Source organism: Diabrotica undecimpunctata, chromosome 7, assembly GCF_040954645.1.
Source record: "Diabrotica undecimpunctata isolate CICGRU chromosome 7, icDiaUnde3, whole genome shotgun sequence".
Taxonomy (NCBI): Eukaryota; Metazoa; Arthropoda; class Insecta; order Coleoptera; family Chrysomelidae; genus Diabrotica; species Diabrotica undecimpunctata.
Window position 1 is genome coordinate 35093239 of NC_092809.1, and position 26648 is coordinate 35119886.

General features: G+C 33.6%; 1 protein-coding gene across 1 annotated transcript; it reads right to left on the reverse strand.

The window, feature by feature from the left end:
* Window positions 1-1985: 1985 nt before the first annotated feature.
* On the reverse strand, window positions 1986-26638 carry LOC140445183 (uncharacterized). Its single transcript, XM_072537060.1, has 6 exons — window positions 26186-26638; window positions 24677-25004; window positions 24347-24470; window positions 23794-24116; window positions 17002-17168; window positions 1986-8386 (listed from the first exon to the last, which is right to left on the reverse strand). Exons 1-6 carry the CDS (start codon window positions 26303-26305, stop codon window positions 8201-8203), a joined length of 1248 nt encoding a protein of 415 aa, XP_072393161.1. The 5' UTR covers window positions 26306-26638; the 3' UTR covers window positions 1986-8200.
* Window positions 26639-26648: the final 10 nt, after the last annotated feature.

The window sequence follows — 26648 nt, forward strand, 5'->3', positions numbered from 1 at the left end:
AGCCTTTGACCGTGTACCTAAGCGCAGACTTCTACATAAGTTAGAACATTTCGGAGTTTGCGGTACTTTACTTAGTTGGATAGATGATTTCCTGACAGAGCGACATTACAAAGTTAGAGTTGGCGAATCTTTCTCACGGGACAAGATAGTGGAAAGTGGAGTGCCTCAGAGTTCTGTCCTTGGACCTCTGCTTTTTACGGTTTATACCAGCCATGTTCCTTATTATGTTTCAAGTAAAATATCGCTCTACGCCGATGACACAAAAATATATGTCAATTCAATCACAAACCAGCTAACTTGCTCCGATCATATTACTTCTGTTTGTAAACGTGCGAACTCCAGACTGTATTTTATTCGGAGGTGTTTTTCGAGAGTTTCGATGCAATCATTCTGTAAACTTTACACTCTTTACATAAGACCCATATTTGAATACGCTGAACAAACGTGGTATCCTGATTTGGTTCAAGACAAGACTTTGTTGAAAAACGTTCAAAGAAAAGCCACTCGAATTCCTTTGGGACCGAGAAGACCTTCTTATGCAGAAAGACTTAGTATGGCTAACCTAACTTCTTTTGAACTTCGCCGACAACGTGGAGACTTGATGACAACATTTAAAATATTAAAATTTTTGAAATCTCGATGAAATGTTTACCATAAATCAAGATGAACGCCCCAGCGGTCATCAGTTTAAACTAAAGAAAAAAATCTTTTCTATAAGATTAAGACAGAACTTTCTATCAAATAAAGATTTTAAGAGCTGGAATAACCTTAATGATTACATTGTCTCTGCTCCCTCTACCAACTCGTTTAAAAACAGACGACCGTTTTATATTATAGTTAAAATATTGTTTTTCTTTTAAACCAAAAATTGTAATTTTGTTATTTTTTTTTGTAATTTTGTAATTTACTAGTATGTTACTAATGAAACTTCTTGCTTGTTTATGTATAATAATAATAAAAATAATAATATTACTTGAAGGCCCAAACCGTGTTAGTTTGTAATTACTTACCTCGCTAGCTTTAAACCAAATAGCGGCCAGCTTTGGTGGTAAACAGATTATCACTAATTGAGACTCAAGTCTGTATCTTATTCGGAGGTGTTTTTCGAGAGTTTCAATGCAATCATTCTGTAAACTTTACACTCTTTACGTAAGACCCATACTTGAATACGCTGACCAACGTGGTATCCTATTCTGGTTCAAGACAAGACTTTGTTGGAAAACGTTCAAAGAAAAACCACTCTAATTCCTTTGAAACCGAGGGGACGTTATGCAGAAAGACTTAGTATAGCTAAACTAATTTCTTTTTAACTTGTCTGACAACGTGGAGACTTAATTACAACATTTAAAATATTAAAATTCAATTTTGGAAATCTCGATGAAATGTTTACCATAAATCAAAATGAACGCCACAGAGGTCATCAGTTTAAACTAAAAAAGAAAACTTTTCTACAATATCAAGACAGAACTTTCTACCAAATAGAGTTTTTGAGTGCTGGAATAACCTTAATGATAACATTGTCTCTGCTCCCTCTACCAACTCGTTCAAAAACAGACTTGACCGTTTTATATTATAGTTAAAATATTGTTTTTCTTTTAAACCAAAAATTGTAATTTTGTTTTTTTTTTGTAATTTTGTAATTTACTAGTATGTTACTAATGAAATTTTTTTGTTTTTGGGCATAATAGGGACTTGTCCATCTGCCTTTGCTTATGTATAATAATAATATTAATGTTTACTGAAGTGGAATTTGCATGCCTCCTAAATGGTACATATTATGTATTTTACTTACCTTCGCAGAGTGTGTCTTCAATTTGATTGTTTTTCACAGAGGTAAGGTCAATGCTTGTGCGGATGTGCTCTCTAATCCTGACTCAGTCAGTGTGGCGATCGCAAGAACATTTAACGATAGTTTCTTATCCTAATATGTATTCCTTATTCGCTCCTCATTGGTATAGTTAAGGTTACGTATAATAACAGGTAGACACAATAAAATAATTTTATTATCAAAATAATAAACATACAAAACATTCTTTGGGTGTAAATGAACATAGAACAGTGTTTGAAATGTCATATATAATTATATAATTATATATATATATATATATATATATATATATATATATATATATATAACCGTAAGCAAGATATAATCTAGCAAACCTATAACCCTCCTCCAAGGATACTTGTGGAAGGACTGTCAGTCACAAAATTGAAGAAGAAAACAAAAGCATCTTACTACTTCATCCTTTATTGAAGACGTTTAAGAAAACTTACAAAAATTTGTAGCTCTAAAAGATAGAAGTGAAGTATAAGTTCAACTCAGGAACTATGAAATTAAAAGTTAAGTTTTTTTTAAGAAAAACAGAACCAAGTCAGTTTCTGTAAAATTTTCAAAAAACAGAAGTATATAAAAATTGTGTAAAGGAACAGTATATTTTCTAACATGAAGAACAAACAATCCCAAAACACTGATAATATGATTTAGTAATCGTTAATAAAAGATTTGTATTTAAATTTATTTAACAAGATTTTATATTTAATGTAGCATAGTATGGTCACGTTGCTTCGGATTAAAGCAAAGAAATGGTTATTGCACCAACGTATTCGCATGATCTCTTTAACGGTTTGATAAATGGAGAGAAATAAACAAGTTGTTACTTTTCAATATATATAACGACTCTATCCAGCCGCCACACAATTAAGAAACGACATTTCGTTTAACTCGATCAAACAAGGCGATAGTTTTAAAAAAAGTTAACACACTGTAGCATTTTTATTTTCTTTGGTATATATTGAAATCACCTCGTATGTATTAAAACACCGAAAAAGTATTTTCAATTCTTTTGCATCGCTGGAGTTGATAATAAACAAATTTTATTGTTTATATATCACGGACGCGTATTTCTTTGGTATTTTCTTTGATCATTTCCGCTTAATATTGCTATTCAAATAAACATTCATTTAGATCGCTGAGAAAGTATTGCGGGGTAGAGAATTACATCACTCTCGGTAAGGCCGGCCGCTGTTAAAGGCGTTTAGTTTTATTGGTCCAAATTTATCTTCAAATTCGTAATTTTTTCGTTTTTCGTCCCTTTTCATGAGAAAATGTGTAGTATTGTGGCAGTTAATTGTGCAGTATGTGTAGTTACAAGGTTTAGAAGAGATTTTGTTGAGAGCAGACGGCGGTGTGTTAAGTCGGAAAAGAAGCCGACAAATTTGTTGAAAAAAGTGAATTATACTCAATGTAATGTGTCAGTTTTGAAATAGTAATCTGTTTTTTATTTTTATGTCGTTTCTCATCTGAGATATTTGAAAACAAGGCGTTTACAACAACTTAGAAAGATACCCACATGTGTTCCAGTTTTTAAAGAAGCCCAGTTTCAAAGTTTGCGTCCAGTGCCCAACTTCCAGCCTCATTTTGTTTGTCTTAAGCCATTTCAAACTATAGTAGCAGTTTGAAGATGCATTTGTTTGTGTTTGCAATGTAAGTCCAGTTCAACCCCAGAAATGTATAAAGAAAAAAAATAACATTTAGTGAAATCAAGTAACTTTTTTTTGTTGAATTTTTAAAGTAAAAATAGACATTTTCTATTAATAATTACTTTCATACCAGGTTAAGAAATTGTAATAAACATGTAATTTTTAATGTTAGGGTGTGGCCTAGCTGTCATATCAATGGACAGTGGAAGTGTGACGTCACAACTGTCAATTACTTTCCAAACAAAAGTTGAAATGCCCAATCTCAAGACTTTTTAAATTCTATAAAGTTAACATTTTGCTTCCTCTGCTGCTTTTTTTTAAGTATAGTGTTTTTTACGATAATACCATCATAATTCAGTGTTCTATTTCTATGAAATATAGTTTAAAAATTTAAATTAAAGACATTCTAACCTTACTTTATTGATACATGCATTTTATTGATATTTTTATAAAACAACATGCTTTATTATTTACACAACCTTGTAAAATTGTTGAAGTAACTATTAGAATACTTAGATATTGCAAAAAGCGGAAAGATTCTGCAAAAAAAAAATAAAAAAATAACGAAAAATACAAATTATCCACACTAAACAAGGTTTGTTTGGAAAGTGAAACTGACAGATGTCAATAAAATCTACGTCATCACTTCCACGGTCCATTATTCTCAGTTTTAAAATTCAATATTGACATCTGACAGCTAGTTTTATTTTTGACATTTGGTATATACCTAATCATAATGGAGATATTATTTTGTTTTTTAAAAAAAGGTTAACCTCTATGCATAGTTTCATTTAAAAAGATATTTTTCTTTTGTAATAACTTATTTCTGCTACAAAATATCGCCCATTAACAATTGTAAGTTCTTGTAGTATATCCAACTTCTACAGTTTGTAAAGGGATAGTAATATAGTAAGTTTGTTCTTTGTATTTTATTATTACTATTTATTTTTGTAACTGTTTGTGGTGAGATAACAATAAATATTTAATTTTTTTCCTTAAACCATTTTGTTTATTTCTTTTAAAAAGTTTTTAACTCCTTTTTGTATTTTTTAGGAAGGAAGAGCCTTTTCTTTCATCCAGCAGGAAGATTCTTCTAAGCGGCGTCCTTATTTTAAATAGCTTGAGAACCTTCTTGTGTTCTGTTTGTCCAGGAGACTCATGTAACTATCCCTTTTGTTTCATTTTAGTAGTTACCACATTCCAGCCCCCTTGCCATTCAACTTATCCACGATCCAGTTCTCCAGAGAAACCCTGAGTAGCCGTTCGCAACGTTTCGGTTTGTTTTGCTTACCTTATCTCTAGCCCCATAATTTATGTCCCCAATTTTCAACCCCTTATAGTAATACCCTATGTGGTAGGCAAAATAATTGTTACAACATCAGGGTAGTACTAATAGTAATGTAATTTGACACAATCAATGAAGTAATACCAGATAAGGATACAATTTGTGCTAGCAATAAACACAAACGTTTCAAGAAAATAAACAATAGTAATTAATCTGAGGTTGACTACATCAATCCATTCAAGGAATATGAATGTAAAATTTATACATTTATTGTTTAATCATTTATTTATTATTCATTATGTACTCATTTATTTATTGTAAATAATCAAGGTAGTATGTATTTCAAAATATTAAATAAATTTATGAAATCTGTAAGTTGAATCAAAAGTTTAATTAAATTCAATTTAGGAAACAAAGGAGTTTTAGTTATGGAAAACAAACACATTCTTACCTTAAGTGACAGACACATGTATTAAATTGTTTAAAAATATACCAGTCAAAGTAGCGATTAAGAACGCTACGACTGTCAGGAACTTTCTTTGTCCTTCTTTGTCTTTTCTTGAACAAATCAATGTTGTTTACCACATTCCTTGTGCAGAATGTACCAGTTGTTGCATAGGGTAGACCGTGTGTTTACTTAAAGGTAGACTAAATTCACATCGTAGTGATATTACCTTATCCAAACACTCCGGCACCTTAGCATAACATGCTATCACATCTAAACACAGGGTTAACTTTAAAGAAGTAAACATTCTTTGTTATGAAAAGAATTACAGTAAAATACAGTTTTTGGAAATGTAATAGGTATATAGTTAAATGTTTAAATGCACTCAATAAGAGAACGAATATTAGTAACTTGAATTAAATATATCACCCTTTAATTTTACATAATTGAACTGAACTTTTGATTGAACTTAGATTCCATAAATTTACCTAATGATAATTTTGAAATACATACTACCTTCATTCTTAGAAATAAATAGATATATAATAACTAATAAATATATAAATTGTACATACATAGACCTTGATTTGATTGGCGTAGTAAACTTCAGTTTAATTACTATGGTTTATTTTCTTAAATTGTTTGCGTTTACTGTTAGCACAAATTGTGTCCTCATCTGGTATGGTTATGTTGATATCTAATTTAATGATAGATGTGTATGAAGCCTCGTATACTGCATTGATTGTGTTAACTCACATTACTAGAAGTAGCACCTTGATATGTTTACTTTTTTGCAATTACCGCCTTTTTTGTCGGAGTTAAACGAAATGTCGTTTCTTGATTGTGTGATGCTAGGATAAAGATTCGCTATACATTGAAAAGCAATAACTTAATTATTTCTCTTTCTTTATTAAACCGTAGAAGAGAAAATGTCGTGAATACGCTGGTATAATAACTATTTCTTTGCTTTAATTTGAAATAACGGGGACATACTATGCTACCTAAAGGTAAATACAAATCTTTTATTAACGATTATTAAATCATACTATAAGTGTTTTGGGATTTTGTTTGTCCCCCATGTTAGAAAGTATACTGTTCCTTTACACAATTTTTATATACTCCTGTTCTTTGCAAATTTTACAGAAACTGACTTAAGTAGTTCTGTTTTTTTTTTAACTGAACTTTTAATTTCATGGTTCCTGAGTTGTACTTATGCTTCACTTCCATCTTTTTAGAGCAGCTAATTCTTGTAAGTTTTCTTTGTAATTTTCTCTATGGATGTAAGTTCATCGAATTACTTTTCGATGAACTGATTATGTGTGATAGGAAACATCTTCAATAAAAGATGAAGTAGCAAGATCCATTTATTGTCTTCTTCAATTTTGTGACTGATAGCCCTCTCACTAGCATCCTTGCGAACTACATATGGTATTTAAAAATTATTATTAAATCAAACGATTGTAGAAAACTCAATGATCTATTGAGAGCAAAAACGGCAACTAAGGCTAAAATAGCACTGTAAATATTCAATTTACTATAGCTGTATAGTATAGTTTACCACAAACGCAAGTTTTTTTGCGAAGCTATTAAAAGCACCGTTTTTACCGACTGATCGTGGAACGAAAGTGGGTACAACAGTACCCGGACAGCATATAACACTAACTAATACTTAAAAACCTTTCAGCCTTAACTTCGGATAACAGGTAACCTCTAAGGTCTTATCAGGCATGTTCCTATTCGTAGTATAGACTAATAATACACAAAGAAACTATAAAATGAATATCGTCACAAACCAGACGTTCATTACTGAGAATTGGTCAGCAAAACCCCGACGAAACTCAGTAAGAACGGAGAAAGCAAAAGCAGCGCAGGTAACACTAACTAATGCTTGGCAAACTCTTCCGAGAATATTAAAATCTTGTCGTGGAAGCTAGAAGGCCCCAACTCCGTGTTAAACTGCATATGGTCTGGACACACCAGTCATTCATTACTCAGAATTGGTCAAAAAAAACGCGACGAAACTGAGTAACAACCAAAAAACTCACGCAGCGGAGATAAAACTAACTTATGCTTACATTGGTAAATTACAATTTACTAATGTTTGTATTTTGAGAACGATTTCCGAAGTGGAAATTGAAACATCAATAAACTTACTTTAACTTTTAATTGTGGCTTATTCCCATTTAAATAGTAATTACTTTAACATGCCACAAGAAAGTAGCTTCAGAACAATATTAAGAATCCGTTATGGGCCCAGCGTTATTTAAAATTTTCGGAGATTGGAAATTCTCTACAAGAAACTGACACATTGTCAAAATTCCATCAAATTTTTTTTACGAAGATGTAGAGACAACAACCTAATACCAAAGGGCTTTAACTTATGCTTAACAACATCTACGAGAACATTAAAATCTTATGGTGGAAGATAAAAAGCCTTAACTACGATATCGGATAACCTTAAAGTTTCATTAGCCCTATCAAGCATGTTCCTAGTACTAGAATCGAGAAAAAAATATAAAGAAAAATAAATAAAGAAACTATTAAACTGGATCTCGCTACAAACCTAAAAAGTCAAACCCAGTGAAGGGCAGCTGCCGAAGATCGGTTGAAGCAGACTTTATCCAAAAAAAGCTTGACACAGCTGTAGAATATGCACAAGGGGTCTTTCAGGTAAGGTGTACAAGGCCAAACGACTCCTTTATCTAAAACCTACAACAGCAGTAACTAATACATAGCAAATACGGCACTAAAAGAATGCCGAACTTTTTGGCGATAGTTACGCTGAGCCGGTCAAAGGAGTCCGAGGAATCGTTGTCGAAATACGTCATTCCACACACCTCACCATAATATCCGTTCGGTGTATGTAAGCAATTATATTTTGACGGTTAACACTGATACAATGATAATACCGATAAAACAAATACTAAATCTCTAACAGTCCAAATGCTTAAACATATTAAAATACAAAAATCTTCAGCGCATTAAACTCAGTAAACATTCGGTAAGAAACCCGAAACTTCGTGGATGTTTATTCGGGTCGCAACGTATATTCTGCGTTCGTTCTGCATCTCCTTTACGTCCATGCAAGTGATCGGATGCTTGCCGATCAACAACTTGTGGCTGTAATTCCGCAAATCCAAATTTTTCCAACTGGACACGCTATATATGTATATCTGTATAACAAAAAATTTGCTTAATTTGTGAACAGATCAAGTTAACAAAGATTATACACTGTAGACAAGCGATATACAGAATATTTACAGAAAAGGGATAAAAAATGGTATAGTAGTAAGGCTAGAAGACATTTCCGAATGAGTATGGATACTATTAGGATAGTGGCTTACCGGACCGGGCGACCCAGGTTCGATCCCCGTCACTGGCAACAGAAAGTTTTTGATTTTTAATGTAACCGAACCAGCAGCGTGCTTTGGAGTGTACGTAACGTCAGTCTCGGCTGGCGTTAAATGGTCGTTAAGCTATGTAATGGGCGCTTGCGCGACCTGAAAACCCAATCACTAGGCATGAGCCAGAAGATTACACGAACTTTACTTTTTTCCTTGGACAAAAAATAAGAATTTACCTTGACAAAGTCAAATGTAGGGATCTCCGAACGGTTGTACCAATTGCTAAGAAGTAAAATTAGAACGCTAACACACTATGTTACTTGATGGAACCTTTGCTCAGTCCAGATACACTAAGAGTGGGATCGTTTATAGGGGTGAGCTCTGAAACACAAGAAATATAGACATCAAACAACAAAACAGAACAGGGAAGAGAACAACTCTTAAAAAAAGTGCGCTACTGTTTTTAAATATTGGAATCTCAAAAAAACAGAAATGGGATATTCATAAATCAAAGAGAAATACTCAGAAACTGATATAGATATCAAATGGGATAAAAATGTTAACGAAATAGAAATATCATACCAAGTACCCAATACGGTATTAATTAACCCAAGTTCTCTTTGCAACTGTGTTGAAAATTAAAAAAAATAGGCAATCAAATGAGAAAGATTAGATATGTACAAAGAACACACAATTGATTTGTTGGTTAATTCATTTCGATTTCAACGTATTTAAAATAGAGACTATACAAAATATTAATTAAAAATATAAGAATAGAATATTAAGAATGTAGTCACAACAATTTAAATAATCTGTTAATCGAATTAAGACCGGATGGTGGGCTTCGATACCGAAATTTTATTAACACGGCATAAAATGATTTCCTAAGAAATACTTACAAAAACAAATAAACTATATACTGAGTGTTATACAAAATTTAGTAACATGTAACGTATCGGCTTTTCGAGACGGTGCGGTGTAAGGTAATAAACTTACCGGTGTACGGAACTTAAATATATAGAAAACCTTAATAGAGAGAAAGAATTCAGAGCATTCTATAAGAAAATTAACATCAACAGAAAAGAATTCAAGGCAACCACAAGACAAGGTATGTAGAAGTCAGAATGGCGACCTATTAACACTAAGGAAATATGTATTAAGTAGATGGGTGGAATACTTTAACCAGGCACTTACTATGGAGGAAGAAGAAGAAAACCTGGAAGACGAAAGAGATGAGGTAAGGGGAGCAGACGAGAGGGAAGAGGAACCACCAACGATTAGCTGAACTATATAAAAAAGGTGGCCATGATACAATTATTCATTACAGCAGCATATAAAAGAAATATGGATACAGAAATCCCTCCCCAATGATTGGAATAATGGAATACTTTGCACCATACACAAAAAAGGAGATATCTTTGAATGCTCTAACCACAGAGGAATTACGCAACCACTGGTTTAATATATAATAAATCAGTGCAAATTCTGGCCTATGATGATGATATCAATATTGTTGGGAGAACGGAAAACGCTGTATGAGAGGCGTATGTACCATTAAAAGAATCAGCTACAAAAATGGGTTTAATAATAAACACCAACAAAACGAAGTATATGAAAATAAGCACGCAACCACAAATCCTGCTACCACTCGTTATAGAAAACGACGTCATCGAAGCAGTGAACGAATTTGTATACCTGGGAGCTCTCCTTAACATTGAAAATAATACTACCGCAGAGATAAACCGCAGAATTTGCACGGCCAACAGATGCTATTTTGATCTCAATCTCCTTAAATCCACAATTATATCGAGAAATACAAAAATAAAACTCTACAAAACAATAATACGCCCAGTCCGAACATATGATTCACAGACCTGGACTCTAACAAAAAATAATCTTCTTCTTTCAGTGCCTATTCGTTCCGAATATTGGCAATCATTCTGGCGATAATTATTTTATTGACTGATGCTTTAAATAGATTCGTTGTTGTTGTGGAGAACCATTTCCTCAGGTTCTTCAACCATGATATTCTCCTTCTCCCAATTCCTCGCTTTCCGAATACTTTACCCTGTAGGATTACCTTCAGTAATCTGTATTTAGTGCTGTTTCTCATTATATGTCCGAGATATTCCAACTTTCTCCTTTTAATGGTATACATCACCTCTCTTTCTTTGCTCACTCTTCGTAATACGGTCTCGTTGGTTATCTTGTCTGTCCATGATATCCTTAGAATTCGCCTGTATAGCCACATCTCGAAGGCTTCAAGTTTTTTCTCCATTGCTTCAGTTAGTGTCCAGGATTCAACTCCGTAATACAATATTGAGAAGATATAACATCGTAGGAGCCTTACTTTTATCTCCAGATTAAGATTGTGGCTTTTAAAGAGTTTGGCCATGTTATTGAATGCACTCCTAGCCTTCTCTATTCTACATTTTATTTCCTGTGAGTTTCGAAAGAAAAATACTAAGTCCAATCTATGGAGCAGTGAATGACAATGGAGTGTGGAGAAGACGATACAACTTTTAACTTTATAGAATATACCGGGAACCTGATATCGTAGAACATACTAAGGACGTCTGAGGTGGATAGGACATGTAATGCGGATGAAACAAAATGACCCAGCTAGAAAAACGCTCCTTGATAGACTCATTGGTCAGAGAAGAAGGGGAAGACCCAGAACAAGGTTCCTTGATAACATCGATGAAGACATGAGAAATATGGGAATACGTGCTTGGCGGAGAAAGGCGATGAATAGGGACAACTGGAGAGAAATTCTTGAGGAGGCTAGGACCCATGCAGGGTTGTAAAGCCAGAATGATGATGCTGATGTAAGGTAATAAATATCCCGGATCGAGTTCTTTAGTTCTTTAGGTCCCACCAACGGACAAAGTTTTCCTTTAAAACTGAAGGCGACGTTATCTAGGAGTATATTTAGATGAAGTCGTGGAACTAATGAAACTTATACTACGAGATGTTAATCACGTTGGATTCCTTCTTTGACCAAATATAGCATGGCTCGGGTCACTATTTTGTTCTTTCTTTGCAATTTCAAAATTCCCGGGTTTTCTGATATTGTGAGGAGCAATTCTTATTGTATTGTATATCCTAGAGACTATAGAGAAACACAAAGCCAGAGTTAAGATCCTTAATACATTGGGTTGAACTGTCCAAACTATACATAAAAAGGGTGATAAAAATAATTGTGAAAATTACCGAGGAATAGCTGTAACCGGATCTATAAGTCGAATATATGGAAAGGTGTTAAAGAACCGAATCGAGAGAGAATACTTAGATTATGAAGCAGAAGAACAAGCAGGATTTCGTACGGGTCGATCCACTATTGACCACATTTTCTCCTTAACCCAGATAATAGAAAAAAAAGATGGCAAGGAATCAAGAGATTCATATGTTGTTCGTCGACCTACGGAAAGCCTATCACAGCATTCCACTGAAGAAGCTGTGGCAATCAAAAGAATGCACGAATATTAATATAGAATTAATAAAAGCCGTCAAAGTGCTATACAACCAACCAATAACAAAGATAAAAGCAGGGACACAAATAACAACAGAATTTATAACATCAAAAGGATTAAAGCAAGGATGTTGCTTGTCTCACACTTTATTTAAAATATACCTCGAAAGTGTTTTAAAAAGATGGAAACAAAAATGCAGGACAATGGGGATACCGCTCACCAATACTATGGTATATACGCTTAACTTTGCAGACGATCAAGTAATAATAGCTCAAGATTATGACGATTTAAACTATATGGCACGAAAATTAATTGAAGAGTATGATATATGGGGTCTAGAAGTAAATAAAAAGAAAACCGAATACCTGTGCATTGTAGAGATGACTGTCAAAAGGTGCACCTATTCTTTTGAACCGAGTTCGCCGCCGTGACTCCGTGGACCTAGTTCGTCTTTTGTCCATAGGCAGGTGCAGGTGCAGAGCAACCAATTCCTTCGAATCATGTTTTGGAACTTGGAATATTTGGATTCGTTCGGCAACGGCCGATCGGATAGTCGGAATCGGAACGGAATTTGGAACTCGACTGGGATTAATAACTGAATAGTGAATCGATTATAGCCTGGCCCTGCTGCTGAGTTGGTCCGTTGTATGCTCTGATTCGAGATAGTAAAATCCGGTTGGTATTGGGTTACTTATAGCTGTTAGGGCATGGGCAAGGATGCTATTTGAGCAAGTTTGTTTTTTTTATGATAATTAATGTGGTGTCAAAAAAATAAATAGCTATTAAAAAATAAATTCTTTATTAAAAATATTTTTATATTACAATATTAAGTATAAAAAACAAATACGCAAAATGATATTTATAGGCTAGAATATCTAAAATTTAAAAAGTCATTGTTTATATGCAAAAATAATAATTTTTCTACTTTTTGAGCACTTAATCGCGTACGTCTTTCATTTAAAATTTGTCCAGCTTTCGAAAATAGACGTTCACATGGAACAGACGTGGCTAAAGCAAATTTGTTTCTGACTAGTGAACTTAAAGTGGGATAATTATGTCGATTGTTTTTCCACCAAAGAAGGGAATCTTCGTCTTTATTTAAGATATCATCTTCAATATAACGCTGCACTTCAATGATAGCTTTACTGATACCTGTCCCTATCGGTTGTTTTTTAGATATTTTGTTATCTAAAGAAGACCAAAGCGAATATTTGCTTCTCGTTGATTCACTGCCAGTAGTAGGTTCTTTTTCTTTTTCCATTTCTGGCTGCGGTGGAGCCCTAATTTGTACAACGAGATCTGCAGCCATATTTGTCACTTTTTTCTTTATCTGATCTGCAGCTACAGCGCTTTGAAATGGTAGAAGCTTGAAACGTGGATCTAAAAACGTATTGGCAGCCAGCGTAACATTAAATTCAATATTGGTGAATCGTGTTTGGAGTCCATTTTTTAGTTTAGCAATAACTTGGTTTGATAAATCCGATTTCAGTTCGCCAGAAGTAATCATTTCCTCCATTACATTTAATAGACATGCAGTAAATACAATTACTAATGACGCCGATATGTATTTTTCTCCACTAACTGATGAAGTTACAGTTTCAAAAGGGCGTAAAATGTCTACCAAATTTTTAATCAAGTCCCATTCTTCTAACGTTATTATAGGTAACGAAATGTTCAAGAGAGCAATTGTCGATCGTATTGATTCCTCTAATTCCACAAATCGCTGTAACATGACAAAGGTGGAATTCCACCTTGTAGAAACGTCTTGCAAAATTTTTTTTGGGCAACTTGTTCCTAAATTTTTTTGATACTGCATTAATTTAGCATTAGCTGCTGAACTTTTTTTGAAGTGGGTCACTATTGATTTTACTTTGGTGATGGTCGGCTCAACTAGTTTTAAAGCATCTTGTACAATTAAATTTAAACTATGTGCAAAACAGCCTAGATGCTTCATACCTAAATCTTCTATTGCTTTTTTAATATTCGCCGCATTGTCAGAAACTATGAGAGATACCTTATTTGTTAGTGACCATTCTTCTATAATAGTTTGCAATGCTCTTGCTAAATTAATGCTAGTATGTCGTTCATTAAGTTGGTGGCATTTTAGTAACATTTGTCGGACGTTAAACAATTTATCTACAAAATGCATTGTTACTGCCAAAAAGCTTTCACCATTTATAGAAGTCCAACAGTCCGTTGTCAAACAAACACTGGATATTTCCTCTTCTTGAACAAATTTTTTGCATTTATTTAAACATTGTTCATACATAGCTGGTATCATAGTTTGTGAAATAGTTTGCCTGGAAGGCAATTCATAACCAGGATTAAGTGCCTGAACAAATGATTTAAAACCTTTGTCTGCAATAACACTAAAAGGCTGAAAATCTAAAGTGAACAACTTTAACAGGTGGTCGTCAATTTTCTTCCTTGTTGCTAAAGTTATTTGCTTTGGTCTACAAAAAGATGATAATGAGCTTTGTTTTTGACAATGGCTGCTTAATTTTCTTTTCTTTTCTTCATTTACCTCTGTTGCAGGCTCATTTTCGGACTGAAAATTTCAAAAATAATGTTTTATTTTAAATTTAACATATTATATAGTTTTCTTACCTCCTTAGAAGTACTTGGTTGTGAACATGTTGAATCTGTATCATTGATTTTTGTAATATTTTCAGGCTCGCGGAAGCGACTAAGAGAATCAAGAGATACTGTCGGGTGTTTTCGTGTTACATGTCTTTTCATATTAGACGTTGAAGATTTGTAAAACATTTTTTGGCCACACATATTGCACTTTGCATGATCGGAATTATTATCTTCTACAGTAAAAAAGTTCCATAATGCACTTGTTTTTCTATTTAGACTCATTTTACTTTGTATTGCACACAAATACACAAGTATATAATACCCTTAAATTAACTTGTTACTACAACCACAGATTAACAGAACACACAGATGTCACAGATGCGAAACAGTCGCGTCAACACTGGGTACCGAGTTTTGGTAGACTCCGCCCACTCTCAGTTACCCAAAAAAGATTTGAGTTAGTACGTAGGCTCAAGCTTCTTATCAGTTCTTGAATAACCACACTGTAATTCAGACAGTACATGCGCTTATATCGGAGTGGTAAATTGATTTGGCTTATTGGAATTTTTTTCTTTTTGAAATAGAAACTTTTAGATAGAAAAATATGTAAAAAACAAAACGTCACAAACAAACAAATTTCTTAATAAATCATTTGCCGAAATTGTAAAAACTCAGGCACTGTTGCAGAAAAAAGTTTCAAAGGCCAGAAGATATTCTCAGGCATACAAACAATTCGCTCTCACATTATACTTTTTTGGACCCAAAACTTACCACTTTAAAAAAAAACCCCACTATTATCGGGTAGCTTTCATATCTGTTAGAAAAATTATTTCCTAGGAATTACCGGTCGTGTGACAGCCCTCTGCCATCTATTAGTGTACATATATGGTATTTATTTAATACCTTAAACAAGCAACTGTAACATTCCGTAGAGAATAAAAATAGTTTGGGTTCATATTTTTAATATACTATTAACATAAAATTAAAGTAATACTAATGGCTACAAACATAATAGTTTTTGTAAGTCCATATTACAACAGTAAACACTGACTGCAAAGTGTATACGTCTTTTTGACCTTTCTTCCGTAAATAGTATATATTTAAGAGACATTCTTTACTTTTCTGTATACTTTAAATCGTAGAAAGATATTATATTTTTCATAGCGTAAAGCGCGAAAAATTGAGATTGATCTGAGAAAAGTAGAACGTGATTTCTAGTTACAATTTGTTGTCGAAACCTGTCAAGGTTACCAGGTGCACCTGCACCTGCAAAAATGAACCGAGTCTGCAGTCGGAATCGGAGTCATTGCACCTGATCCCTTGATGGAACTGACTTTGTCATCTCTAGTGCATTGGAGCAGAACAAAAAGATCTCATATTAGACGATAACACTACGATAAAGCACTGCTGTGACTACAAATACCCAGGTATCACTATTTCACAAGATGGAGCATTAGACAAAGCCATAAGAGAGAGAAATACGTCAGGTAGAAAAGCCATCACAATGTTAAACACCATTTTATGGGACCAATCCATCAGCAAAGAAAATAAAAAGAGGATATATGAGACTATAGTAAAAAGTATCACTTTATACAGCTGTGAGGTATGGCCACTGAAAGAAAGAACACTGTCAACGCTGAAAGCGACGGAAATGGATTTTTGGAGAAGAGCCGCAGGAAGATCTAGAAGAGAAAGGATTACCAACGAACGCATTAGAGAAATAATGGGAATCAAACGAACAATCACAGATGACCTAACAACAAAACAACTTATCTGGTTCGGACACATACAAAGAATGGACGAACAACGAATGCCAAAAGAAATACTAAAGTGGCAACCAGAAGGAAAGAGAAAACGAGGTAGACCGAGAAAAAGTTGGAGCGAAGGAATAAATAAAGAACTGAGAGAGCGGGCCATAGAAGAAGATCTATGGAACAACCGGTCTAAGTGGCGATTGGAAGTCGGAAAACGGCGGAGAACGTTATAAACCGACAAGTAGTAGTAGTAGTAGTGAACTGTCCAAATTGTACCAGTGAACTTTCGAATTATGTTGTTTCTTGAGGAAATTTTGGGTTTTGCATCTTGGGAATGGCTTTTAAATGTAAGAACTCGATCGAGTCTTGATCTCCAGTCAGATCTCGATACTGGTTGTTTAAGTGGTAAGCACACCATCAAATTTTTGAAGAGTTTAGTTTTATAAAATTATTGTTATAGTAACTATTCTGTTAGCTGTCTGAATAGTTTAGGAGAAAGGGGAAAAAAGTTGCGGTGTGACAATTGTTACTTTTTCAATCAGAAACTTGGAAAATGCGCGAAAGGATCCTTCCATTACAAAACACAAATTAAAAGAGTAGTACAAATTAATAGTTAGGCATTAAGTTGTTTACTTACGCTTCCGACGTCGGTGCCTAAAATTAAGGTGTTTCCATAAACGTAAATGCAGGTGATGAAGCATTTAAATATTTCCCAGATACTGAATGCTTTCTTGCTGCATTTGTCGTTCTCTCCCAGTAGAAAAAATTCGATAAGATTACAATTAAGGAAATCTTCACATTTACCTAAAATACCAATAGGTGGTTCAATAAATTTTAAAGTTCGATATAAATAATATAGTCAGAAGCAGGGGCGATTTCCTCATTGGTTCACTTGTACAGTGAAAACACAATATAATTTCATTAAAATACAGTTTTCTTAAATGTCATAAATATTAAGTGAAAAACACACCTAAGCGATCACGACGCGATGGCGTTCACGATGTCGACCGCGATTCGACTCGTCTGAAACAAACAAGTGAATCAGCACATACTGGTCGCGACCTGCTGGCGATCAAAGAAATTTGTGCAGCGTTTTGACGGCAATCGCGGCGATATAATTAGTTTAGCGTTCAGAAGGCAGCAGTTCGCGGAAATAAAAATGTATATCGAAAAACTTATTGAAATTGTAAAAAATATATGTTTTTCGATCTGTCCCACCCAGAATACAAGTACGTACATATTAAAAATAAAATCATTCTAAAGCATCAACTGGTTCCCTAAAATTTGTTTGTTGTTTGGTGATTTTTGGTCTGATCTAAAATTTCATCAAAACTTTCAAAATTCGTTCTAAAACATGTATAGAAACGGTTCTGATCTCTGCGAAGTTCTGGGTACAATTTATGAAATTCTCGTTGTTTCTTTCGCTTTTAGGTTAATATCGTGTAACCAAACATCTCTTCTTTTACTGCAAAATAAACTGCATAAATATCTGCATTTGTAAGTGGAAAAAATAGAACGCCTACGCATACCTTTTATTAAATTTTTGCAATGCGTCTTCTTATAAATCGTACATTTTATAAACTACATTTCCAACTGTATTTGAAATCGCAGGTCGCTATCGGTCCGATGTGTTCGCTTTCTACAGAAACCGAGATCGCCATCGCCATCGTGGACGCGAACGCGATCGTGGTCGCTTAGATGTGTTCTCAGTTTATAGTATCATTAATTTTTTTTAATGACAACCTCCACCTCAAATTTGGAGGTGCTACTCTGACTAATCATATATATAAAATCATACTGAGAGCCTGGAATGAGGAACAAATCCCAGAAGAGTGGTGTATTGGGATCGTTTGCCGCTACACAAAAAGGGCGATGAATTAGAATGTAGAAACTATAGGGGAATAACCCTCCTTAATACAGCATACAAAATATTTTCGAGTATTTTATATGGTCGCCTGAGTGAATATTCAGAGGAGCTTCTTGGCGAATATCAAAGTGGTATTAGGCCTGGTCGATCAACAACAGACCAGATCTTTGTGCTAAGGCAAATACTGGAAAAAACCAATGAATTCAATATCGACACATACCATCTTTTCGTAGATTTTACATCGGCCTATGATAGTGTCCTAAGAAATAAATTGTATGAAGCCATGGATGAATTCCACATCCCCGATAAACTGATAAGATTGGTTAAGGCTACAATGCGTAAAGTTGTTTGCAAAGTCGAAATACAGGGCGAACAATCACAGGCATTTGAAACGCATGTTGGGCTGCGACAGGGAGATGCGCTGGCGTGTCTCCTTTTCAACATAGCTTTGGAAAAGGCGGTCAGGGATGCCCAAATAGACAGCAGAAACATTTTTAATAAATCATCCCAAATTTTGGCATATGCAGATGATGTTGATCTAGTTGCCCGCACAACACGCAAGCTAGAAGAAATGTATACCACCTTGTCAAACGACTCAAAAAATATGGGACTGTAAGTAAATGAAAATAAAACTAAGATAATGGCATCAACACCCAACAATAGAGCCAGAAACATCGGCCACCAATTCACGGTTGATAATTCTACCTTTGAAGTGGTGGACAAATTCACATACTTAGGCTCCCTAATCACCAAGGAGAACGTCATGACGGAAGAAATCAAGCGAAGAATAATCCTAGCAAACAAATGCTATTTTGGACTGAGTAGACATATGAGAAGCAGAAACTTAAGCCCAAAAACAAAAATAACCATATACAAAACCCTTATACAACCAGTGTTGACATATGAATCGGAGACATGGACCATTTCCAAGGCAGATGAAAATCTCCTGCTTATATTTGCACGAAGGATCCTGAGAAGAATATTTGGTGGCATCTGTGAAAATGTTGTTTGGAGAAGGAGGTACAACTACGAGATATATCACAGATATAAACATATATTTGGTGGTAAAGACGTAGTATCCTTTATAAAAATAGGAAGACTAAGATGGGCAGGACATCTAGCAAGATCACAGCAGAACAACCCTCCTAGAAGAATCCTTATGTCACAACCTGTGGGAAGTAGAAATAGGGGTAGACCAAAACTCAGATGGAGGGATGGTGTAGATGAGGATGGTAGACAAATAGGCGCAGCAAAATGGCAACAGTTGGCAATGGATAGAACTGCCTGGCGTAATTGACTTGGGAAGGTCGAGGCTCTTTTATAGGGCTGTAGCACCAATGATGATGATGAATTTTTTTTAATCAAATATCATAATATCATTAACATTAACGATTGTGTTAAATTTTGTGGCGTATTCGAAATAACTTTGTAGATACATGACGAGTCATCAGAAAGCTTAAATCCAAGAATATACAGGGGTCTCATTGATTTTGTATCAGAAATCGATATGACTATGAAACAAGATTTGCAGAGAAATAATGTTTTTAAAGGTACGTCAAAATGACATCAGATGGTATTGTATCTGTTTGCCAGGAAGAAATTAAAAAACAGGTTCAGAGGCCGGTTTGTATCCATTCAGTGTGATGAAACTACTGACCCATCAGCAACTTGATTATTTTAAGATATGAGCGAAATGGCCAAATTTACGAACGTTTTTGGAAATTTTTAGAACCTGTTTCACATAGTACCAGTGACATAGCCACAAAAATTAGAAAAGAGTTGGAACTGCTTAATATTTCAGTAAATCAGCGAATAGGTCACAGCTATGGTTGTGCGGCTGTATTGTCAGGAAGGGAAGATGGCGTTCAAAGTATTATATGAAAAGATTTTCCTTGCGTATTTTATGTACATTTTTATGCACATTAATTTAATTTAATATGCAGAAAAGTAATTGTGTTCATGCAAATGTAGCCAACTTTTTTGCCAATTCACATGCATTTCCGCCTTTTTTCTAAGACCAGCAAAAAGAACTAGCATGCTAGACGACATAGTGAAAAAAAGGATTCCGACAGCACCTGCAACAAGATGAAATTTTAACATACGAACCGTCAGAAAAATTTTTAAAAACAAAGCTTCAAATAAATTGTCTAGAGAGTATATTAGAGAGCATCGGGAATGATTTTACCACAATAAACCAAGCAGAGGCGTTGGTGGGATATTTAAATAATGCAAGTTTCATTCATTGGCTTACATGTTTCGCTCAAATAATGCCGCAGTGTGAAACACTTTTGTCGTTAAAATGAACGGATTTTTAAACAGTTTTGACAAAGCCCTTGCAAATATTTGTAACTTAGATGGACCACCTTCACCACTGAAGAAGCGGTCAGTATCATATTCTGTACAAACAAAAAAAGTGTGTGATATTCTGATTAATCAGTTCAAAGATAGGTTTCATTTTACAGAACATTTTTTGGTTTCAAAACTTTTTTTTTTTTGAAAAATTCAACGAATATGAAAACGACTTTCCTACTGACGATTTTGATACCGTTATGCGAACCTATAACTTTTTTAAAAAGAAAACCTTAAAAGTGAATGGTTTGTTATTTATGACAGAAAAGATTTTCATCATGCGGGAAGGGCGTTAGAAATCTTACAACTTCTTATCGATAGAAACCTGACTGAATGTTTTAGTGGAACTGTCATCTTATTAAAATTAATCTGTACAATTCCAATGACCAGTGTCGAAAGGAAACGTTGTTTTTCTACATTAAAAAGGATTAATTCTTTACTGAGAAAAACAATGCAGCAGAACAGATTAAATTCACTTGCTATGTTAAGCATAGAGGAGATGATTTCCACAATTTCAGACTTTAAGGTTCGTGCTATCGATGTTTTTGCAAAAGACAAAAATCTAACAATGGATTTTTTGTACAAATAAAATGAATAAACTCAGTAAATTAACACAACAACACCCAGACATTTTTATATTATTTTTTATTTATAAGTTTATAAGTTTAAATTTTGTTTTTAAGTCGCATTTATTTAATGAATTGTATGCGACAATAAACTTATCTCATATTTCTTTTATGTTTTATTTATATAGGAATAACAGTAATAAATAATATAAAATTTAGACAAAAAAGGACGAGGCTTTTAAAAATTTTTCGCCAGCAACACAATTGCCTGCGGCGGTTATTCACCGTTTCTGTAATTACATTTTTAAATTACCACGAGCCGCCACTGGTCAGAAGGAACTAAATATGACAGATAGAATAGATATTCGTGCTTGCATTCACTGACTTTTGTGATGGTTGTTTGAGTTTTGTGACCCCGCAGTTTATGGGTAATTCAAGAGCCAAAATGTCTTTTGGAGCCAAAAAACTGCAAAAGCCTCATTAGCTAGTCCGAAAACTTTCAGCAATTGTCTGAGTTTATTAATTCACCGGTTTAGAAGTAACCGAAGAGAAAAAATTACTTTTAATGCCCAAAAAACTGATGTTAACACTTTCTTTGGCGATACATGGACCCTAACTCACTTTTGAGGCGAAGTACCGGATTCATTCTAACTTCTTCTTCTTCAAGTGCCATCTCCGCGGCGGAGGTCGGCAATCATCATAGCTATTCGAACTTTTGAGACGGCTGCTCTGAAATGTTCATTCTAACGTATGTCCCTAAAGTTTTCGGAAAATTTTTAGATTTAAAAGTATTATTAGTAGGAAGCGTCAGTCAGATAGCCAAGCGGGTCATGCGGCCGACTCTCATTCACTTCACTGTCGAATGGTTAAGTGGATGTGCGTTCATACTCTGGCTCGGTGTACAGAAAAATAAAAAAAGCTAACGCAGCAGTTTAAAATTCTAAAACGAATTTACGGTTTAGACTAGAATATGCTGGTGTCTGATTGGCCTATGGTGGAGCAGTACGGCAAGGGATAAGTGCTTGCGGCTCGGTGATACTCCATAGATCCCTACCGGAAGGGCGTGACGACTAATATACCGGCGTATATATATATATATATATATATATATATATATATATATATATATATATATATATATATATATATGCGGAAGCATTCGATCAAGTTGCCATTGGAACCCAAACCTAGTAAACAACTTAAACGATATAAAAATGTCAGTTTTGACAATTACGGTTCGTTAAGATGTCATACAAACTTATTATTCGCGGTGAAGCTCTCAATGCTGAAAATTACGTTGACAAGTTTCTTACAAAGCTTGTTTAATTTATAAATACCCCATGATGAAATCATATTTTGGCCCTACCTAGCGTCATGCCATTACGCCAGGAGAACGACAGATTGGTTAACTGCTCAAAATATAAATTTTGTTCCCAAGCGCTCAGGCGAGGCCTATAGAAGAGTTTTGGGCTGTTTTGAATCGAATGGTGTATAATAATGGCTGGGAAGTCCAAAATGATGATCAGCTAAGGCGAAGAATTTTGCAAAAATTTCGTGAGATCGAAACATTTCAAATGCTTATTGCACATGCAAGACCAAATTTACGTGCCATCGAAGATCACCGGTCTCTTTCTGTTCTATAAAAATACATTATAAACCTTAAATATGTAGACTTAATTTCCTGTATTTAGTTAATAAAATAAACTGAATTTACAATTAGAAAATACATATTTATTTTTTCTGTAGTAGAAGCCAGCTTCTTCATTTTACCAGCTATTTCGCCATCTATTTCAACAGTTTAAAAGTAATCAAAGAGAAAAACTTACTTTTGAGACCCAAAAAACTAATGTTAACACTTTCTTTTGTGATCCATACTTTTGTGATAATTTTTTTGACTATATATAAACCATAACTCACTTCTGAGTCGAAGTACCAGGATCCTAATTCGCTTATAAACCGAACTACAGGGTTCACACCATAGCTGTTCATTTGGGTGTAAAACCATCCATATTGATAAAAAAGTGTTTGTCTACTTTTTATACTTTCTAAAATGCTTCAAATACGACACATATTGTACAAACAGTGTTTGAAACTTAAAATTGCATTGAAATATTGTACACAATATCTAACAAGATTCCAAGGACTTCTACTAAAACTCCCTTGATTAATCAATAATATTATAAAAACAATCTCCATTTTGTGAGCATTGTTTAGTGGGAGACTTATCCAGCAATGATTAAATTCAGCAAAACGTCATTCTATTGTTCTAATTGATGGTGATGAATCCATATACAATTTCAATGACCATTTATTCATTTGTTTTGGTACCGCACCTTCCAAAAATAAAATTTAACACTACACTATGGATTTCCAATTTTTTTCTATTCCAAACAGCTGTGAAAATATGAATGACTTGACAGATCTGTATAAAACTTCACAGTAGTGCAACGTTATAAAACATAAAACAACGAATTTCATAGCAACATCTCTTATCGAATGACAAACTTATTGAACAACCTGTTATATATCAACTAAGCCAAAAGCAAAGTAACAATTAAAAAGAATGTATTAATAGAATCTGATAAAATGCTCTGTTTGAGATGGCAAAGAAGTAGAAAATTCAATTTTAAGAAAACATAATACTTACTTAAACTAATTATTACATCATTTCTTAATATCTGTGTCACGGGAGTATCACTTAAAGGAAAATTAAACGAAATTTTTGTTTTCTTCTTCATTAAATCCATAGTGTACCCTTCTATTGTTCCATATTCTATTATTTTTACTTCATTATTGATTAGGAACGTACAAACACCGTCCCACATCTTCATACATGATAAACATGACGGAGAGTAAATCCTGGAAAACCAAATTTCCGACAATTCCCGCCTACCTCCTTCAATGCTGGTTAATTTCGCTATCGTAATTCGTCCTCCTATTTTTTCGTAACAAATAAAATTTTTGTAAACACTGAAAATACAAAGAAAAATCATAAAAATACTTGTCCTACTGATCATAAGAAAAGTGCGCATAAAATAGAATTACTATTCCTTTAAAAAGGTGAATTAAAATGGCATTTGTAAATAAAGAGTATTTTAAGGTGAAAACAAACACTTTCGAGATTAATTTACTTAAAGACAGATAATAGCAACATGATTGAGATATTTACTGTGTAAAAATGTACAGAAAAATTTATTTACCTGTGAGATTTTACATCATGGACTTCCAGTTGATTTGAATACAGTCCATCAAAGCAAAATATATTAAGACCATTGTTAAATGAAAGTGCAAGACACATATACATCCCTTTCGCATCATGTTCACCTAAAAGTAATTGCGTGTTACATTTCTGGTGACTTACTTACATATTTTTTCAAACACAGCGAATTTTAGAGCTCATTTTATGTTGATTCATAGGAAAACTTCCGTAGTATACATACTGTATGGTATAAATATGGTTTTTAATGGAGGTTTTGATATTAAATGAGTTCTAACTTTCGCATTTTATGGTATTAACTAAATTGAATTACTTTCAATAAAAGTGAGGCTATTTATCTTTACTGCTAAAAGCCTAGCAGCAAAAACAGTCTTCCACTGGCTGGTAAATATCCTAAGTCGACCATCTTGGGATCCCACAGCTATAAAATGACGAGAAACAGCCATACATGATATTTTAGGTACTTCTACTGGACTTAAAATAATATCACACACTACTTGTTTAGGATTTTCCCAAGAACTCCAATTTATGTAAATATTTAACCATTTATCATAGCTCTCTTCATTGTAACGTTGCAAATATTCTATAAGTTGATTCTTTGGTATATCTTCATTGCAACAACATTTCCAGATTTGTGTTTTCTGAAAAATGAAGGTTATAATGATTTTTGTTAAAAAAACTGTCTATAACAAAGTGACTAACAGAGCTTAAAACTTCTACAAAAAAGTTATTACTTACAATACTAAGTAATAATAAAGGAAAAAAGTGAATTTGAAAGCTTATTGAAGAATATATAAAATGTGGATTGTAACAAAGGATCAAATGTCAAATCATATCTGATGATAGCTGATAAGCTTCAAGTAAGTCTGAAGTGATATGATCCTCTTTATTGCATTTACAGCAGAAGAACATGAGCTAAACAAAAATGCAGTACCTAATTAACAATAACACAATAAATATGGCATAATACAAAAGGATTAAAGCTATTTTTAGTACATATTTTAACATATTATCACTTATGCAGATGAATCATTCCACATTTATGTAGATTCACTATTAGGATTGCTTTGGTATTATTTGCATTTGCATTTACTTGGAACATTAAGATACTTGTGAAATTCAGTATATTTTAGAGTTATTTTAAACACTCCTGCTATATATATTATTAAATAAAGATCTTTTTCTACTGTTAATGACATCACAAGCAGCATTTTTTACATATTTCTTGGACATAAACTACAAATTTTAGAAACCAATAGAACTTCGTTCAGATGTTGCTGTAGCATCTAGGGCATATTATTTTTAAAATAACTGGTAATGTGACAGAAAGATTTTGTTTCATTCAGTGCTTACTAAAAGTTCACTCTGAATAGTCCAAAATAACAAAATATGTATAAGCGAATGGTGGTGCTCTGTATTGAAATTAAATCTCAACTGTCTTTTGTAGAAATTTTAGGTTTTACAATTTTTGCTATATTCAAAAGAGATATAAAAATAAACGAGACATCACAAAGAAGCAGAAAGCACTGAAACAATTTACAGGACATTAATCACTCCCTGAACACTTTATCTTTGCATTGCATCAGTATTTCATCTGGGTTTAATTTTTAAAGTATTCAGGTATTATTAAATAAAAAATTCTAATATAAATCCTATACTGACTTGATTGTGTAGACTCTTAACGATTAAAAATTTAACAAAGATTTTGTTGTACAACTGGCAGAATATGTGTAAATGAAATACTATGAAATATCCTCTACACAGGATACTACAATCATATTTTATTTTAATGTTTATATTTGGCTATTGAACAGAAACGTACCTGCGTTAAATAATCCACTACCGCTTTAAATTTGTCATCAGTTTTCCTAGCATTTAATAACGTTTTCCCATCACAATATCTTAAAATTCTTTCAATAATTTCGGTAGGTAAATAGTCCATTTTATTCCTAAATACCAGCTTTGCACTAACGAACAAACAATGAAAAATGATGCATAAATCTTAGCCTTCACAGATCAAAAATTGTGATGGAAACTACTACCCATATTTTTTTGTTTTGGGAGTTATTTATAAATTAAGGTGGTTTATTTCATTTTGTTTACAAATGACAAAGGAAATTCTTAAAATACTTCATTTCGTGTTCAATAAAAGAATATAACGATAACAACTACCAAGCACTTTTGAATCCCTTTGTCTTCAATTCAAAATTGAAAATTGTGCAATGAAAATATTGAAAAACCCAATTGTTTTGTTTATTCAAAGGGATGACATGGATGACAGAGAC

Excerpts from the sequence above, each read along its gene's own strand:
- LOC140445183 (XM_072537060.1), bottom strand. The coding sequence starts at position 26,305 with ATGGACTATTTACCTACCGAAATTATTGAAAGAATTTTAAGATATTGT. Across the intron at positions 24,117-24,346 it reads CATGATGTAAAATCTCACAG|TGTTTACAAAAATTTTATTT; the intron begins GTAAATAAATTT and ends TTGTATTTTCAG. Across the intron at positions 17,169-23,793 it reads TGATGTAATAATTAGTTTAA|GTAAATGTGAAGATTTCCTT; the intron begins GTAAGTATTATG and ends TTGGTATTTTAG.